This window comes from Sinohyriopsis cumingii, unplaced genomic scaffold (assembly GCF_028554795.1).
Source record: "Sinohyriopsis cumingii isolate HCF-2022 unplaced genomic scaffold, ASM2855479v2 utg003783l, whole genome shotgun sequence".
In the NCBI taxonomy this organism is placed as follows: Eukaryota; Metazoa; Mollusca; class Bivalvia; order Unionida; family Unionidae; genus Sinohyriopsis; species Sinohyriopsis cumingii.
The window spans coordinates 10,688-31,944 of NW_028316590.1; the positions used below are offsets into that span (position 1 = coordinate 10,688).

A 21,257-nucleotide genomic window follows, 5' to 3' on the forward strand; every position below is an offset into this window, starting at 1 on the left:
CCCCAAAGCTACGTAACCACTGCCACAAAAGAACATGCTGTCACTCGCACACAAACGAGAGAGAGAGAGAGAGAGAGAGAGAGAGAGAGAGAATGAGAGAGAGAGAGATTTGTATGTACTAGTGCACACATCAAAGTAATATAAATAATTGTACATTTTTCCCTTGGAACATTTATTTTCGTATAAGGTTGTAATGCCAACCAAAACCCGAAAACTACAAATGATAGAACAGATTCAAGTTAGTGAAAATTTAAAAAATAATAATGGAAAAGTGCTTGGAGAATCCGGGTATCGATCCCGGTACCTCTCGCATGCTAAGCGAGCGCTCTACCATGTGAGCTAATTCCCCTCCCATTTTACCAAATTTCATATGTCATTACCAAGACAGCAACGGTATCCATGTAAACGAAGCAAGATGTTCAATGTAATTCCCAAAGCTACGTACCCACTGCCACAAACGAATGCGCTCTCAGTCACAATCGCACACACACACACACATATATATATACAAACACACACACACACACACACACACACACGAGAGAGAGAGAGAGAGAGAGAGAGAGAGAGAGAAGAGAAAGAGATGTAGGGATCTATGTACTAGTGTATATAGCACAGTAATATAAATAAATGTACATTTTTTCCCCTTGGAACAACATTCAATTTTAGTTTCAGGCAGTGATGGCATATCAGTGATACAAAAGATGACAGTTAAAGAAAGGTTTCACAAAAAAATCAATAATACTTGCCTGGAGAATCCAGTCACTGTTCCCGGTACCTCTCACATGCTAAGCGAGCTCTCTACCATTTGAGCTAACCCCCACCTCTTTTCAACAAGCTCCATGCGTCATCGCCAGGACAGCAACGGTACCCATGAAACGCAACAAGATATTCACTATAATCTTCGAAAAATATCGGCGAAGCAACAGTTCCAGGTTTAAAAATAGAAAGTTTAGAAAATATTTTTTAAAAATGTGGAGAATCCGGGTATCGATCCCGGTACCTCTCGCATGCTAAGCGAGCGCTCTACCATGTAAGCTAATTCCCCAACGGATTAATGCAAACAAAATGTGTCATCACCAAGACAGCAATGGTATCCGTATAAACGAGTCAAGCTGTTCACCATAATCTTCAAAATTACGTACCCACTTCCACAAAAGAAGACGCTCTTATCCCTAGAAAGAGAGAGAGAGAGAGAGAGAGAGAGAGAGAGAGAGAGAGAAAGTCTCAGAGAGAATACTGGAATAGAAACTGGAATTTTGAATTCGAATGCGAAAAGAAGATAAAACAACAAACAAACAAAAAAACATTCGACAAATTTGACCACCGATCTCTCTTTCTTATAGTCCAGATTTGACAGTAAAATATATTTGTAAATCTTTATTTTATAGACAGTATTGGAAACATTTCGATGTGTAAAAATATTAACACAAAATATAGATTGCGAGCTTGTAACAGAAGACTTAAAAGAGAACATGTATGGCATGCATCCCAACATGCTAAGCGAGCTCTTTACCGGGTCAGCTAATTGCCTGATTCCTGTTTATTGCATAATAAATGTGTCATCACCGAGATGACACATATCATTACTCAAGTTAATTATTATAAACAAGTTTGGAGTTAATGAACTATCTTTAAAAGATAGCTATTTTATTATCTCACATCAGAATTGTAAAAATAATAATTTTAATAATGTTGTATTTTTACATATCAATGTCCGCGAAGAATGGACACACACACTGTCCCGGAAACCCAAATACATCAAAACTCATAGATTCGTTTTGACACCTAAGCTCTCGTCGACAACGGAGTTCATGATAATCCATAAATCCATCTTTAATTAATTTATATTTAAGCTCATTCCTAACTATAAAAAACATCGTTGACAGAAAAGGAAAAGACAGTTACTGGTCTGATGAACCTAAATATAAAGCAAAATAAGGACAATGCAAACATCTGAATGGGTCGAAGCTTTTGCTATGATATGTAACATTAATATCGGTTTTGTCTATTTGGTGATTGTTTCATTTACTAATATTCAAAGACTTATGGCGCTTTGTAGGAAAAGGATATAAATATGACAGGATATTGGACAACCATGCCTCTCTTATTCATTGGATGCTCAGAGAGAGAGACAGACAGACAGACAGAAACAGAGACAGAGACAGCGAGAGAGAGAGAGAGAGAGAGAGAGAGAGAGAGAGAGAGAGAGAAAGAGGGAGGGAGGAGGGAGGGAGGGAGACAAGGGGATCCACAAAATGTCAGTCGATTTCAACCTTTTGCCCGTTTTGACTCATGTGTAGGGTCAATGGCTGGATTACCAATTAAACAATGAACACTGTTATCATCACATAAACTATGACCTAAGCCTTTCACATAGCAAAATCTGGCGTAGATTGATATTCGATGTTTTCCCCCTATTTCCAAGGGCCTCAAGACAACAATCGCTGTCAAGTGAAATGTTTTTTAACGCGCACATACTACATTTACTTTTTTCTAATCATCTAAAGACCACACATCGCGAAAATCATACTAAACAATATAGAGACAATATATTCTCTATGTGAGAAACTTAGGGAGGGTCAATTTTACGAAACTAATCCATACTGTTATCAGTTCACTTGAATGTCCTGCATTATGATATTTGGTCATTGATATTGACTAATTGATGAGCTAAGAAAAATATTGTAATAAATTTTTAGCATGCTCATTTGTTTATATCGAAGGATGTCCTAGATTTGTCTTTTGATTACATGTTTGATTATGGGAAGTCGGTGCTGGGAATATAGTTCTCAGACTGAAATAATTAGCAAATTAATAGGAGCAAACGTCCCGTAGTGAAGTGTTAGTGAGTTTCCATGAGTCATGGTTTACTGTTCATGAATTCATGTCAGAGCCGTATGAGTGTCCCTGTCACTCCGTAGTCCCTATTAAAATCTAGTTGTGTAAATTGATTGTGTGACTCCAGGTACAGTATTTATGTTTGGAGACTGAAAAATTATACAATGGAAAAAACGAGAAGGAACTGTTCCGTTGTCGGCAATCGTCGTTTGTTGTTGTTACGGTGGTAAATATGGTGTGGAGTTATAATCGTATTGTCCTAAAATAGTTATTTGACCGACCTAAGGTAATAAATATAGTTTCATGCATTAGGTGGTTGAGTTGTATAGCTTCACGGTATGAATTGTTGGTGGTCCGTTACGGAAAATTAATGATGATTAACGATGCAGTTGTAAGATTGATAACCAGTTTACAATGGTAGTTGTTTGGAAGTCTTTGGAATCGTGGGAAACTTATGACTCCTAGCGGGATTCGCGCCAGGGTGAGGCATGACTCGGTCAAGAAATCCCTTTCTATGCTACAATATTCTCCAAATCCCACAACCAATACAAATTCACAAAAACTAAACAAAGCGATGAACTGAGAGGAAAATGCAGATTGTACATTCCATATGTTTATTACAATATTATCATGGTTTTCCATTCCAAACCCCAACCCCACAACCATGTAAAGCAAATGGGACTATCATTAAACAAAATCCAATTTTTTAAGAACAACGCAAAACACAGTTTTTAAAATATTTCGTAAAAATAAATTTAAAAATAAAACTATAACAATTTAGTATTATAGTTTATTTGGGAATATGCCAATACCAATCAGGTTCTTCCATAAATAAATGAACAAGATGTATTGTTTAATATACTACAATTACTATAACCCTATCTACAACTACTACTGCCACAACTACTACTACTACTATTGCTACGACTACTACTACTGTATTAGTCGCTTTGTTCGTATTGAAGGTATGTATGTCACATTTTTTTTGTTTCTATTCTGTGGATTAGGTAATACTTTAAAAACTAGGTTGTCAAATAAGTTTAAACTGTTGTAGTACAAACTCACTTGAAATGAACTAATCATAATCTTGGTACTGGGCTTTAATGCAGTGTAAAAGTAAAATGAAGTGGGGTTTTTCGTCTTCTTTCTTTCTAAATGTAGTACAAAATCTTTCACCTCTGCGTATTAATATATCGTGTCCCTTCTATTAAATCATCATGGAAAAGTAGAATTCATAAAAGCGAACACAGACCTTTGGTCCCTTGCACTAATATTATTCAGTATAGCGGTATAGACCAATGATTCACAAGCACTAGGCCGTAAATCCCCGAGGAACCGCGGGGTTATTCGAAGTCAACATAAAAGTACAATTATTAGCATGTAGAAGTCCGCGAAATTTCATTTGAAGTTAAGTAGGGCCCTCATTCTCGAAAAGTTTGTGAACAGCGTGCATATATATTAATTTGTCCTATATAACTGAAGTTATATACACGATGCTGACTTTATTTTGTCATTGCAGAAATTAAATATTGATTATTTTATTATTTCCCCACTAAAATACAAGTTTGTTTTTTTAATCGTATTTTACCTATTTTAATAAACTCATAGATGACATTATACAAACATATGAATGCATACGTTTTCTTGTCGCAGCATGACGTCAACAATACCCGCGCCACGAATGACGTCACGTAGAAGCAGGGTAGTAACCAAGAGAGCTAGCTAGCTTTCAGGTCTGGATTGCATTTGATAAGTTAAAAGAAGCAAATATATATAGTCATGAAAACGAAATCGATGAGATTCCGATGGATGTCAAATTTAAAAAAGTGGGTAGTAAATAACCTGTGCTGTGTTGTAAGGAAGAAGAACAGAAAAAGAAAGCGATGCGAAGATCTGGAAAGTGCTGATGTGGTAAGTATGACAAAATACATCGTCGGGTCACCACGCGCGAGGGGAGAGAGAGAGAGAGAGAGAGAGAGAGAGAGAGAGAGACAGTATTGAACAATGAACATATATTGCAGTTCTTTTTAACTGGGGCCTGTTTTTAAACAGTTAGTCACTTGTATAGCAAGAGCATAAAGTAAAGAATGATCTGTATCGTCTTTGTCTTTTAGAATTCTTCAGAAATTACATTGGTTTATTATTTATTTATTTATTTATTTATTCTCATAGGCGGTTATATCCTTATTGATTGATTGATTAGCACTGGCAAATCGGCCCTCTCACAAGCAGTATATTTAAATTATCGTAATGGTTCAAGTTGCAATGGGTCAATGTCATATTCTACTGGAGTTAAACAATTTCTAACTGGAATCATTATGTAAGATACCGTTTGGCAACTGTAAATATTTCATGAAATATGTTAATACAAATAGTTACACATATAGAAATCTTTTTAATTAGGTCCCGATTTGTGCAATTAAATCGTATTAATATATTTTAGGTGAATAATTAAACTGTGTAAGTTACATCAAGCTCAGTCTGTATGTTATATACTTCCAATACAGGTTTTATCCAAGTCTTTGGCGAAGGGGGTATAGTGATGGTGTTTGTTTCTCATAGTCTGTCCAGAACTCTTAAATTACGTGGTTGAAAGCCACAAAACCTAGTACTTAAGTTGTTTATATAATTACCATTTACAAAATGTACTTCATATTTTAACCCCATCCCTTTGACCTTGGAAATCATGAAAGATGAAGTATTTAAAAACATACATTTGCAGTGAAATATTTAAAGATATATCGAGCAAATTTTAGATTTTCAAGCAGGCAATGAAAACATACAGTTTATATCATAGTAAGCGAAATACAATCTCCGTGTGACGGCTTGGGACTTGAACGGGTCGGCCGGCCGGGGTGGGAGAGGAAGAACTTGTCGTCTAAATGACAGAAGATTGCAAAGAGAACTATGGATTATTAACTGACTGGTGCTAAAATTCACACCAGGACGTAACTGACTCCTGGAGTCAAGTACTTTGCTCAAGATATTACGGCTTAAAATCTTTGCTGGTCCAAACCGTTTTCAAACTGCAACTCACTGTGTGATTTACACATTTTCTTTCTACTGATTATATGAGCTAGACAACTTTTATTTTTTAGACGAAACGTCATGAAGTTTTTACAATGTTTCGACCAAATGAACATAACCAGTTTTTTTAAACTTGAAAATTGGAAAACAGAAAGGAAATTTTTCCCTGTTTATATCCAACAGTAAACACTACAGAAATTGTTAAAAGAGCTTATAGTTTCAACAATCGGACACGTTTTTAGTATTGCGTTGAATAAATACCCACATACTCTATTCTTTCCAATTGTTATTTCAGAATAAATGTGGTGACGTGACAGCCTTTTCGGCGATAGATCTGAGTACGATCACCTCTGCGGACCCACCGTCTTCCCGTCATGCTGAGTAAGTTAGGAATGGCTCATTTCTGCACTATTATTTATAACTCACGAATTGCCAATACAAACCTTATCTGTCATCCACCGTCTATCAGTCAATTGAGTACATTATCTCCCTTATGAGCCGTGGATTGTCTCCCATGTTAGATAGTTTACAATACTGTCAGGCAGAACCTGGGTTTATGCATTTTAACTTATTGTAATGAACGAGTTGCCGATATAATTGTGGAGTTCTAAAATACGAAACACAGCAGTGTTGTTCTACTTGTTATTGGTATTAATAATAACTAGCATCAACAGAACAGGAAAAAAACTTCATATGTTATTTACAATGCGTTGTTATACACAGGGCCGGCGCCAGACCCGGCAAGACTATGTGGGGCCCTAGGCAAGATTAGATTCTGGCGCCCCCCCCCCCCACCGAAATGTCAATTTCAAAATTTATAAACAATACATTTTTTTTAAAAAATGCGCCCCCTTGAAATCAGCGCCCTAGGCGGCTGCCTAGTTTGCCTATATGGTAGCGCCGGCCCTGGTTATACAAATACCTACTGTGGGAAGGTAACTCCTTGTTAGACACGGAAACAGACTTTATGATCCTACAAATTATGTCTTCTCCCGGGACACTTGTGGATGGTGACATAATCTCATCTGTTGGGTTTCGCTTGTGTGATTGAAAGATAATGGTTTAACACCTAAACAGTTTCCAATGTATCGTATGTAAAAATGCAATAAAAAGTTATTACTTTTCGTTTTTCATGCAAGTAGAATGGAATTATTAGAAAAAAGGAAAATGAAACTGTAATAAAGTGATAAAATAGCCCAGAAAATCCCGTTTTACAAAAGCTGCTACCTCATTGTGTCGACATAGATGTGTTAATTCACGTGAATCGTCGTGAAACTACAAGATAGCATTTAATACCCTCTTTACATTGATCAAAGTTTTCACTACCATTTCTTTTCTATAATTCCTATTCTCAGAACATTTATTTTTCTATAATAAACGCGCTGTCTATAACGTAACCAAGGTGATGCAATAGTTGTATCATGGGTATGAGTCGAGTACGGACAATCAATCATTTCAAAGTTTAGTATTTTATATCGGATAATTAATAAATAATATCAAAGGAACAGGTGCATTTTGCATGTTCATGATTATCCTTCTCTTTAATTGTTGACATTTTTGAAACTTTTTCTTTTACTACAGAGTTAATTATTTAACACTATGTTAACTAAAATGTGTAATTTTATTTACTAGAAATATGTTACTCTTTTAACTGATTTTCATGTATTGCATGTTAAAGCGTGATACTGAAAATGAAACAGGATTTAAAATCAAAATGAATTTAAAATATTCTTAAACTCATTTATCATTTATTTACTATCAGCTTATTCAAAATGTGCGCAATTTGTATTATAACAGAAATATGAAAAGGCACATATTAACTTCATAACATTGGATTTAAACTGTGATTAACTCCTGCTGATTTTATATCATAAAAAATGACGCCTACTCAAAAACAGATTCACAATCTTTTATCAGAACATGTGTTATCATACAACGATAATTATTTAGGAAATTTAAGGATGAATAGATTCCAACATAATACGTATTTTAATATCATTAATATATATTTTTATTTCAATGCCTCGCATGCGGAATTTTCAGCGTATTACATGCAGTATGTCATACATCCACGGAGTCACTGACACCCCGGTTTATCTTTTAAATTGTTTTTTTTAAGTCATGTTTCTCCTATATTAAGTAACTGATCACATTACATTGGATAACATTTTACTACCTCTGAATCCAGCCATCTTGGATCAAAAAGGTCTTTATGTCTATGGTGTCGCTCTACAGCTTCGTATCTTTTTCTAGCATTAGAACGTGAAAGAAAACAAATTCCCATGTTTTCCTCACTGGTTATACTGGCTACTTAAAATGACCTTGTATATATTAAGCATTGTTGAAAAGAACTTTTGGTTCCGTTTACCTATTCTGTTTGATGGACGTGTTTATTTTGGGTTATAGATTATTCAGTTTGGCCTTAGTTCAGATGTGCTCTTATAAAAAATAAAAAAAAACACTAGCTCCTCTTGATCGTTCCAAAAGGACGACAATATCCAAACTTTGATATATCATCCAGACGGCTCCATTTTAGATCCAAATCACTTTTGAACTGATTGCAGAGGTGCAGACGATATGAAAGCCACAATGTGGTTGTGCCGATTTCCATTGCATGAACTACATATCAAAAGTGAGTTCAAATTGGCATTTAATAATAACCGCGATACAAGAAGAGCTATAACTAGAGGAAATGAGTTAAGAGTAACGATAGTGACCTGGAAATTCTACCAGTGAAAATGTTAATTGCCGTTCGAAGTCATATGTGAGGAAAATGAATCAGTACGATAATTTTAAAAATATTTATCAATTGTCCGGAGTTTTTTAGAAAAATATTGTATGCATCATATCAAACAACTTTTGAACTTACTGCACCGCTGTAAATGTGAGTGAGATAAGTTAAGGTATAAAATATCTCAAGATGAATTGGTATGTTCGAAGAACGGATGAGCACAGGGCAGCGAAAGCGAAAACTGGTTTTAACCGGATATAACGGTGGGCGCCTGGCGGGTGGAAGGGTGATTAACCTTTAAAAGTTGCTTCCAGTTGTCTATATAACCCATAGTCAGAAATACATTTTACGTCTTTCCGGGAGGAGTGATGTTGAGGTAGGAAAGAAAGTTATCCTAATGCAACATGATCAGGTAATGTATTTGTCTGAGATTTCTTATGTTTTTATTTGTTCCGTTAATAACCTTGTGCTGTTTCGTTCTTCCAGTTTAGAAACAGAAATGGCAAACTTGAAGCTACAAGACCTGCATATAGTAACACCGCTGGGTGTTGGAGGTTTTGGAAGGGTAATATTGGTAAGTACTTTATTCTCCAATTTGTGTTTCTCCTCTTTTTGTCCCCATCTATAATCCTGCATGTCGTAGGAACAACTAATGAATGTAGGCGACGCGGTGGGTCATTCGTTTGGCGTGAGAGGCTCAAGATCGAAAGAATACTGCTTCCAATCCTACCATAGGATGATCCAGGTCGGGTACATTGTATTGTCCTTGAGCAAAGCCCTTTACTTCAGTGTTATCATGTAAAATATCACATCCAACTAAAATCCTCGTATCTTTAAAGAAAAGTGGGATATATCAAGTTTGTTTGTCTGTCCATCATTCACTCTTTTCCAGGTAGGTCACTTTTAATCCCTATACAATAACAGAAGTTGGTAGAGTCACATATCATATAAACTAATCATGGGACATATATTTTGTTCGATCAAGGCTTCACTGTATCAACTGGTTTTTTTAAGGCTCGGGATCAAATTTGGCATAGACAAACAAAACCTCCAATTACTGGTTCAAAAACATTTGCAATTGCACGTCCTTTATCCACTGAAACTATAACCCTGTTTTGCAGATAAAGAATATGGCAGGCTTTTCAGGGCATGAGTACCTCATAAACTACTACATTTTCTTTCGACATTTTGTTTTTAATCTAGTTGTTATTAGGATAATGGTCGCACGAAGCAAAAGCGGGGGATCTCAATGAAAATGGATGCAGTCGAACTGCGTAGAAAGCAATAAGAATGAAAGGAAAAACATAAATCATGTTTGCGTAATAAATTATGGTGGTGACTCATAGCTAGCAAAGACGTTGAAATTAATCTGCATAAAAAACTACTACGTACTACTTTAATGCAGACGCTGATTTAATGGAATCCGCTATGTTGACGTCAAAAGGATGAAACTTGGAATTATAAGGATTAAATGATTATGATTTGGTTGGATTAAGGTACGTATTTTATTAATCACTCACAAATCTAACACAAATCACTCAAATTTTATTTTTTGGCGACTGATTGGGTACAAGTTACACTTCCATAAATACTCATCGATTATCATTTGATCCTAGAAAAAATCAATAAAGTCAACGGTGAGAATCGGCTTATGGATAATGTGCATTGATTGTAAGTGACTTTGGTTGTAGTACGTCAACACAACACTGTGAAAATGTACTACACAAATACAAGATTTGAGTGAAGACAATACATTTAAATTGTACAACAGAAATAAAAGTCTTCAGAAAAGACAATACCTTAAATCGTAGAACATAAATGAACGTCTTGAGGAAAGACAATACCTTGAAATAGTACATATTACGCATGTGAATAATTTTCAGGTGCAGGAAAACAATAACAGCAAAGATACGTATGCTCTAAAGATCCTCAACAAGCAGCACATCGTAGCAATCGGCCAACAAACACAGGTCCTGAACGAAAAGAACATTATGGCGGAATTGAGATCAGATTTCATTGTAAGGTAAGGTTATGAATTTTATTTTCCATGCTCCCACTGCTTGTAGATGTCCTTAATACGAGATGTTGGTGTCGTTTTGTTTGTCCAATTGTCATTTTTTATTATGCTCTCTTTAGGACGATTGCCTAAATAAAGAACGAAAGAAATTCAATTGCAAGAGGATTTTTGTTGTTGTTGTGGGGTTTAACGCCATTTTTCAGCACGATAAGCTATACATGGCGGCCAGTATTAATGGTGGAGGAAGAACCCGGAAAACCCCCAATTGCAAGAGGAAGCCGTAGACATATTTACATACTCTTGGAAAGGATATGAAAACTGCTTATTCATCATTTTGAACTCTCTTTTTGACAAAATCCTTGTTAGCACGTTGAAGCAAAATCGGCTTCAAGTAGACGAACAAAACCTGGTACGCACGTTATCTTCTTAGCATATTAAATGCAATGACCACTTGATGTAGACAAAAGAAATTCGGAAAGCTTGTTGGTATGCATTACGGAAGATCGACCTAGTGTTTCATGTCAATTGATCATTCTCAAACTTGGAATAGTTTTTTTTAACTGTTTGGGTCTATACTTTGTTTAGTTTGAGCTGTTTGGGTCTATACTTGTATTGGTGTGAACAGAATGGGTCTATACTGGTATTCGTTTACAATCTTTGGGTCTATACTTGTACTGCTTTAAACTCTTTGGGACTATACATTGTTTGGTTTAACTGTTTGGGTCTATAGTTGTATTGGATTGAACGATTTGGGTCTATGTTTGTATTGGATTGAATTGTTTGGGACTATATTTGTATTGGTTTGAATTGACTGCGTCTTTACATGTATTGGTTTAAACTCTTTGGGTCTACAGATGCATTGGTTTGCTATTGAGCCATACGTATTATCCAAACGAAAACCGAATTCATTTCACTTCGGATCCCATTTGCACAGTAATTATTTTCTAGGTTGCATTAAGTTTTTCACTTCAGTGAACTCTCCATGGTATCCAAGCATTGTTGTCAATTAAAGCTGGACAAAATAGTAAGTGAGCAGTCATTTTTGGGTCACTTACTTTTAGGAAAGACGGTAAATGTTTAGTTGTTATGCTTATTTCGAGGCAATTTACTTTATAAAGTTTAAATCTATTAAATAGGGGTGTTGGATACGATTTGTTCATTAAGAAACAGTAAATTTGTAAAAGGTGAGAATCATTAGATTACATTAACTATTATGATTGTGAACATACTGAATTAAAAGAAATGAAGAAAAAGTACAAAAACACGTGCATCACGTTTGCATATTGCGCAAGGAGATCGTGTCACAAGATTACTTGTCCAACGAGATTCGCCATAGTCCAACACAAATTGATCTTCTCATGTGCATAAATTCCATAGGATGAGAGACAATAACAATTAAGCAATCGTGCTATATTAAGACATGAAATCCTTGCCCTATAAAGACGTTACAAACAAGTCGGGTATGATATAATATAATTAAATGCATTCCTTTTAATAAATTATCGAGTCTCACGTGGAAGCTGCAAACGAATAATCAAAACTCATACAAATGACAAAAGCGTCATGAAAAAATTTAAGAATCTTATCGACATTTAGACCTGACGAAAATTCAGTAGCTATTGTATCCATTTAAAATATTTGTAATTAAGGCATCTTCAGTTGTACATGTTAATACAATTATAGTATTTCGTAGATGATAGTTATATGGTAGGTATGTTCAAACAACAGATATGGAGCTATGTTTCTTTCACAATTTTTTTTATTCCAGGTTGTATAAAACGTTTAAGGATGATGAACATCTGTACCTGTTAATGGAGCCTTGTCTTGGAGGCGAGCTGTTCACCTTGTTAAATGAAGAGTAAGTTAAACAATTTTATACACTGCTGATTTAGATTTTATTACCGTAATTGTTTGTTTGTTTTTCAAGAAAGCTACCACTTAAAGGAGGGTGTTAAAATCCAAATTTAAATGAATAAGAAACATCAACTAACCCTTTCGTACGTGGCACTGTAGAGGTCATCTTTCTCTTATAGGTGAACAATAATTTGATGACACAAACGTGCATATTTATGTCATTATAAAAATTATCTGAAGAAACGGATATCGATTTTACTGCATTTATTCTACTTGTGCGTGTATACTTGCTATGGATGGCGGCGCTAATTTTGTAACTCGTGTTATCTAGCAGCTGTGATTTCTTCCTTGCACACTGTTTTTACCATAAGTTTCATGTTGAAACAAACATTGACTACGTGTTACATTCAGGTAATTTCAAGTGACCCCTTATTTAAATGAGAGACAAAATGGACTTTATCCCTCAAGTTTAGGACACTATTAGCAGTACTGGCCGTGTTTGTATTATACGCTTGTATCATTTTATGAATTCATCATTATTGGGCTTTCTTCAAACCTTACAACACGATCACGGGAATTAATTAAGGACAGGAAACTAAATTTTCTGTCAAATATAATCGCGATCCGGTTGTCTACGTGATCTACACGCATTAGTCACATCAGCTGTAACAAATTCTTTTTTCAAGGTTAAAGGTTATCCTTATAAACAAAATTAATTAATTAGTTGTTATTTAGATATAACACTCATTGAACAAATGTGACAACATTATTTACAGTTATTCCGCTTATTTTCTCACAAGTACAGTTTGGGTGCTACGACTCGACCTCCTACATCACTGCCTTAATTAACATATACGTATTAGTTATAAATATTTTGAACTAATGTCACGTGACTCTCGACGTTATCAGTTCAATACACAAAACACGTAAAAATCACAACTGTAAAATTGCTTTTATAAGAGTTGCAGATGCTGAATTATTCTGGTTATATAGTTATTTAGATTTTCATAATTTTATTTAGACCCTGTGAATAATAGAAACGGCGAGGAACTTAAAATATTTGATGAATATGACTTTTGAGAAAAGGTTCACGTTTTGTATTTTCTGAATGCAAAAATATTTGTTGGAGGTGTGAGTTGTTGATATTCTCTGGAAGGAGATGAATGCCCTAGAATGGTCTGATGGCTTTAATATAAATCTTCATAGAATGCAATGTATGTCGACTTTGACCAAAGCCCAATGCTATGCTCCTTTACGCTTCTAAATTTGTTGATTTTTTGTTATAGAAAGAACTTTAGTCATACAGCTGCAAAATTCTACACAGCCTGTATAGTAGAGGCACTCAGCTTCATACACTCAAAAGGAATCATCCACAGAGATCTACAGCTCGCAAACGTACTCCTGGACTCCAAAGGATATGCAAAACTGGTATGTATACCTACACATTTATACTCTCATATATGTAACCCTGGCTCCAGAGCATGTACTCTCAAATGAATATTCCTGGACTCCAAAGCTTATGCAAAATTGATTTTATATATTTTTATATTTGTACTCTCAAATACGTATTTTTGGACTGCAGAGCATGTGCAAAATTGTATGTATACTGTTACGTATATCTGATTTAATTCATATTTATTTTAATTTAATTGTTTGTCAGTTTTAAATTTTGCATTCTATTATATGCTATTAAAATGTAAATTTATTCACTGGAAATAATATTTTTCCAGGAAATCAGTTGACCTGAATCATTCTTTCGTAAACACCAGGATTTGACCTAGAACCTAACCTTGATTCAAAAGTAGTAGCAAACACGTATATAAGTTTTATTTTTATTTTAAAATGATTGGTTGTTGTCAAGGTCATGATTCAATATGTAAACAATTTTATTTTATTTTATTCTAAGAGTAAAACCATTCGCCTAATTCAGGCCATGTTATGTGCACGTGATTTTTTTACATGTCAACACGGTCATATGGCGCTGTGTTTCGCAATTTTTCCATTACTGTGCATTCGTTAGTTTCAATAAAGATGCGTAGGGAGAGATTTCTGTTTTTGGCTTTTTACACTGATGTTAAGTTATTTCGTTATAGCCAGATTTTGAATTATAATTTTCTTCAAATCAGTTAGATTTCAAAAGAATTAATTATTTTTCCTCTGGAAATATTTTGAGATGTGCTCAGACAGACGTTTTGAAAAGACATTGCTTACAAATTTAATTTGGATTTCCAAGACCGGTGTCATAAATTTTATTTCTATAAATAACTGTAGACTTCAACACTACAGAATGCAGCATACGACATCGTCTTCCATCTTGCATTCTTCGACGGGATTCGAACGTGAAATCAGTAGTACATTTTGTTATTAGGACTTCAAAAAATTTATTCTTTGATAATTCTCGGATTAATTTTGGATTTGATTCTATAAAACCGTAAGTTCATATTTTTTATTTTTACAGAATTTTTCCAGGGAAATAAATTAATGTATTTTTATAAGCTTGTTGATATCACTCTTTCTTCTCTTACTGTTTATTCGAGCCTAAACTAGTAACATAAGAATACTTCTATATTTTGCTCTCAAATACATGCTCCTGGACTACAGAGGAAGTGTAAAAATAATATGTATACCTCTAATGTTACTTTGAAATACGTACTCCTGGACTACAGGGCATATGCAAAACTTATATGTATACCTATACATTTTTGCTCTCAGATACGTACTCTTCGACTCCACAATATATGCAAAACTGGTACATATATACATATATATATATATATATATATATATATATATATATATATATATATATATATATATATATATATATATATATATATATATATATATATATATATATATATATATATATATATATATATATATATATATATATATATATATATATATATATATATATATATACCTCCACCTTTTTACTCTCAAATACGTCCGCTTGGACTACACAGGAAATGTAAGGCCAGTATGAATATCTCTTGATTTTACTCCCAAAAAGTAATGACTTATACTATTCCTATTCACTGAGGCAATTTACATTCTTCTGTCGGATCGAATTTTAAATAATCATTATAACTGTCTCAATATACATCACGAGTTGATATGAAGTTGCTGTTGTCATAAATATAAACAACACGGTAAGTCAAGAGCATGACCATTTCTTGTTCGGTTTTATTCTTTATCCCCACTCCAGGACAAATATATGTAGCTAACGCTTTGTCCGTTTGTCCCACGTAAATCCTCTTTGTCAATTCTAAGGTCGGCAGTATATCTATAAAAAATGGATGTATTTCTAAGAAACCTGAAACACATATTGGACTAGTGGCTCATATCTGCCTTATGGTTTTCACAGTGCTTCATTTCCAATATTTGTAAAATCTTTCGGCAGTTTATCCTGTTGATACATTTGTTGGTTATAAAAACCTTTCCAAATCACAACTCCAAAGTCGTTTGAGATATATGAATGATCTTTGGTAAATATTCCAAAATCGTAATTCGGTTGTATCTTCTGCATTTCATTAATTTTGTTTTGTCATTCCTTCTATTATCCCCAATTTAGTTGCAGGGTCTTAACACTAAGATCTTGTCCGAAACGTGTATGATACACTTACCGGACAAGCATTATAAAGGTACAGTTCCATATTCAAAGTTCTTCTATTAAATCACGTGAACATTTATCTCGATTTGTCAGATCATTCGTCCGTCAATCACACATCCATTTTTGGAGCATAACACATGCTCCTAGTCAATTTCCTGTATATTTTGTAGATACGAGTGTCCTATCTATGATTTCTATGATTAATAATTATGTCCCCTAGCAGACATTTGGCCTGGGAAGGAATGTAGATGACTTCATGTTTTTGTTTCTTCTCTCCTATCCCCGATGTGATACAGAGGAGTGGAAATATGACATCATCAGTTACTTCAACTGCATGTTCTTAAATATATTTCTTTGGCAGATCATAATTCCCAAACCGATTAAGATATTTCACCACCACCCAACAACAACAAAAATGATACACATGTGGAACAAATCGACTTGAGATACTTAGATTTTTTTCCCTGTTCAATATTTCTTTTTATGTCGCCTTATGGTAGTGGCAACCCATGTCTTGCTTGTTATAGCAGAATGGTACCCAAATAATGATTCATCCTTTGATAAGTACAAGTCTACAACAATTTGCACCATACATGTTTGAACTGTAATCTTTACACATGAATCTGATGTGCGTCAAAACCAATTTTAGAAACTTGGTTTTGGTTCATCTAGCCTTACAATGAATGTACTGGATTTCATCAAGTATGTAGAAAAATGAATGAAACATACGGCATACCTTTAGTCAATACTCGGAAATGGTTTTATTCCCATAATGATGTAAATAATTGCCTTCAACTCTTCATCAATAACATTCTTTGGTCAAACTTTCCTTTGCATTTTAGATATGTAAGTGGAAGGCATATTCTAACATTGATGAACTTGTGGCCTTGCTCAATTAGCCCTTCCTGTCTCTATGACACGTTAAAACTGAATCTTATACATCGCGCTCTTATTATTGGTTTTTCATTCTTTCAGTTTGATAATAAATATTATTTCTTTATCTGGTTAGAAAACATTATGTAATATTGTTTATTCTTTTCTTCCTTAGATTGGCAACTTTTTGTTTCATAGCACTAATTTAAGTTCCCAGTGTCATCCACAAAGTAACAGGGGATTCGTAAAACCTTTAGAGAAATAATTTGCAACACATGTCGGATTGATTTAGATCGCATTCGGTGAATCAGTGATAGATCATCCCCATCCGCACGCATGGGTTTGTTAGGTAATCATTTCACCTTTCATTACTTATAGTGGATATTGTCAAGTTAAGGTTACTAAGTACTTTCCGAATACACTCTGCTTTTCAGCTACATGTAACACATATCATTTTATGCGTTTTTTTCTCTCAGTAGATTGACTTTGGTATGGCCAAGAAGGTCGGACCAGGAAAAAAGAGTCAGACGATGTGTGGAACGCCAGATTATATAGCCCCTGAGATCATTTTAAAACAGGGACACGACACAGCGGCAGATATCTGGTCCTTGGGAGTTCTTGTTTTTGCTATGCTTTCTGGCCGGTAAGAATTGACAAACACTGTGTACGGGAGTTATAAACGGTTTGCTGTGCACCAAAACTCGCCTGTGCCTGCAATACATGCATTTAAACAGTACAAGAGCCTCTGGTGTTTTTCTACAGCTGAATGCGCAATAGCGCACATGTCAAAACAGTTACCGCTGCCGCAATCATGTATGAATGATTAAGTTACGCCTCTTCGTAAAAATAATATAGCATGCTTAATATATAAAAAGAGAATCTAGTTGTCTACCCACGTCTTTCTTTTACAAAAACGTACATCTTTTCTATCTGAACCGAAAGTAACGAATACAGTAAAACTATAAATCTATTTAAATGAAAATTTAATTTATACCGATTTTGTATTAACCTTAAGAAAAATCTAGGAGACTAGAAATCAAAATTTTCCTTTTACGTATGTAATTCTCTAGAGATTTTAATTCGACTGTCATGTTTATAAATTAAATATCGTAAGCGGGTAGTGATTATATTGCGTGGAAGATACCACGATTCCATAAATTGAGTTTTGATGAGACGACAGATCACGTGGTCCTGTGACGCAATACTAGCCAGTCCTCGAATACAAACATAAACATGGCGAACGAGGCAGACAGGAGGAGACCACATTTCGGTTGCACATTCAAAAGTTGAATCTGCTGTCTGATATAATAGTTTATGTACTAGACTAGTCAGTGCTAAACGAATTGTTTTAGGCACATGCAGAACACACAGTACTAATTATACGGAAGAACTGTAAACCAGTCTAGAAATTGTTGAAAAAAGTAACAGTATTTACGGGTTTGGTGGTCCATAATTGGTTAATAATGAAAATTAAAATTTTAGGAAAAATATATTTTGAGAGCTTATTCTATATGTAATTTTAGAAAAATATAGACAAATTTCTACTGATGCAATTTTAGCATTCTTACAGGCTTGACTCAGGAGTACTCGATAATGAAAGTAGCACCTGATTCATTTGGTACAGAATCAATAATATGTGTTTCATGCTCATGTATGTAAACAAAATGCCGCAGCTCATATGGTGTTCTCCACACATAACCTTGCACCAAGGTTAGATGTGCATGGAGAATTATAGGTCTCATCATCAGCACCCAGAAATTTAAGTTATTGAATTTTGAATATGATGGTGTTTCCATATGTTTACTATTGGAGTTGAATTAGTACCGTGTGTCCTGCACCGGGCTGGTGACTTAAATAAACTCAAGCCCTGACTGAAATTCCACAAGCCCGGACAGTTCATACCTGTCAACTCTCAAGCCGGGAGAAATACCTCCCGATATCGTATTATCTCATTAATTTTTCTCAGCGAAGTCCCGATTATGACATTATGTCTGTCAATTTTTCATTTGTCAGAAGAAAAAAGCCCAACCCCAAACCATTTATAAATAGATATATTAGCTTAAATGCATTCCTTTTAATAAGATTAGCTTAAACGAATGATCACTGTGAAATTTTCTCTGCAAACAAAATCGCATCTCCATTTCCGCCAAAGAAACTCGGCCAGTTAACACTTGATATTCCTCCACCGTATATGTAAAGTTTAATCACTATGATTCAATTCAAACAAGGAATAAAACAAAATATACCATGCAGCATATGTGCCCTTAAAGAACTAATTCAGAATAAATAGTTTATTCAGCAAACAGTGTTACATGGATTAAGACTTAAACCCAAGGAAATAAGATTGGGAATAAAACGTGAGAAAAGCAGTTGCCACGTGTACGGTAACTTGTGACTGCAGATTTGAACAGTTAAAATGAAGTCCATGGCATCGTAAGTAACAACAAAATAGGCATCGTTTATTTGGCAATCAATTGATGGTGCTTTCATACGCACACTGTCGAACATGGTTTCTTTGAAGTATGTCTGAAGGTCAGTCGTTTTTACAAGATCAATGCAAGGATAAGGATTATGTTCATTAGTCACACCGGCTTTATTGTTTGCTTACTTGGATCAAAACGTTAGCTATTTTGCAATTTAGCCAGAGCTGACAAGAATATGCAAACCGGGCTTGTCCTGTAGGAATAATAAGGCGTCTCACAGGGAGAAAAGGCATGTCCCATGGGCGCTGGCACATTGGGGCAAGGGGTTGGGTCAATAATCTCTTCTCCCCCCCCATCCCAGTTTATATTGTCAGCCAGTTAATGTGAAACTTTGACCTCTTTTCTTTTAATCGCTGCTATTTAAACTGCCAAACTGATAGTTTTATATCAGTTCCAATCATTACAGGTTACCGTTTATGCATACTACATGTGACAGGCGTACACTGAAATGTTTTGTGTTTTTAATTTTTAATTTTTTTAAGATTACTGAAGATTTTGTTTTCTCGAAACACGACAGGTTTACAATCCTATTTTTTTAGCAAAGCTTCCATTTGATTAAAATCAGATCTAAATTTCACATAGGACAGTGGTGATTTGATTTAGGTTGTGCCGTGTTAAGGAATGTATGTCAACCTCTTGAAAATACATTTACTTATTTGTCCAGCGCGATCAAAGTTTCCTCAGGCAAACAATTTTTGTTTCGACAAGCCCGACGGGCACCCCACTTTGAATACAGGATGGGCCGAAGCTAAAACCAGATTGGCCCAGGGTGTCGGGCTATCAGATTAGTTTTTAGCAGTGCTGGTGTTGATAAACGATCTGTGAATTGATTGTTTACAATTTGTGGTCACTTTCTCGGCCTTCTGCCTATTTTCACAACTCACACGTTTAACACTTTTCCCAGGATTTATAACATCCAAAGGTATGTCTGGAACAGCGCCAACTTTTAGTCTAGGCCTAGCATTTGTGTATCCTTGAGCTTCCATTTTTTCATGATCCCTCTCGTAACATTCCTTTCAGAAATGTAACGAGCACAGAGTGCTGTATGGTGTTGCTTTAAAATCGACTCGTTTGTAATAATGTATCCATTCTTTCATTATGCCTTTATCGGAAAAGAAAAAAATGTTGTCCACAGGCTTTTCTTAATGTTCTATTACACCCGTAAGCAACGCAAAACGGCATTGTCTTTTACTCTGGCAACTCCCACTTGAGTTGCTGGAGTCGCTACTATGACGTCACATCCCAATAGTAACCGAATAGGCGCGTTCTTGATTTTGCTATGCTTTCTGTCTGTTTAGGTTATCCTTTCTGTACATATTTATAAGTACCTAGTAAGCACATGAAGTTGTTTATCTTTCAAATATTGTATTTCGTCTTCCAGATCCTTATTTGCAGACAAGGATGATAATGACATGCAGATATTTAATAATATCATAAAGGGGATCAATGATGTTCTCTTCCCAACCGAAATTAGAAAGATCGCTGAAGATTTCATACGGAAATTGTGCAGGTAAGAAGGAGATATGCTGATGTCTTTGCAAATAATAAAAGAAACGTTTCTGAAGGTCTCCTACGAAAACTACACATATCTGAAAGGGATCGGTGCTGTTGTCCACCGAAGTGACATAGGAACACTGTAAATTCTATATGGAAACTATACAAGGAAGAAGGTATTTTCGTCTTTGATTTCAACGTACTAGTTATATACCAGAAATGCTATTTTAAAGGAGTTGAACGATGGCTATAGTCTGATTAATATAAGCACCGAGAACATAACGAAGACAACAAACATCTAACCTCCAAGCAAACAAAACCAAA

At 35.0% G+C, this 21,257-nt stretch overlaps 1 protein-coding gene and 2 non-coding genes across 3 annotated transcripts; 1 reads left to right on the forward strand and 2 right to left on the reverse strand.

Moving 5' to 3' along the window:
• Positions 1-276: 276 nt before the first annotated feature.
• Positions 277-349, reverse strand: Trnaa-agc (transfer RNA alanine (anticodon AGC)). The gene has a single exon. It is a non-coding gene; the product is annotated as a tRNA-Ala (tRNA).
• A 626-nt stretch (positions 350-975) lies between these two features.
• Positions 976-1,048, reverse strand: Trnaa-agc (transfer RNA alanine (anticodon AGC)). The gene has a single exon. It is a non-coding gene; the product is annotated as a tRNA-Ala (tRNA).
• An 8,050-nt stretch (positions 1,049-9,098) lies between these two features.
• Positions 9,099-20,949, forward strand: LOC149769416 (cGMP-dependent protein kinase 1-like; the record flags this gene model as incomplete). Its single annotated transcript, XM_089949895.1, has 6 exons — positions 9,099-9,173; positions 10,483-10,622; positions 12,385-12,474; positions 13,757-13,898; positions 17,436-17,599; positions 20,821-20,949. Coding segments are annotated over exons 1-6 (740 nt in total), but the record flags the coding sequence as incomplete, so codon positions are not given.
• Positions 20,950-21,257: the final 308 nt, after the last annotated feature.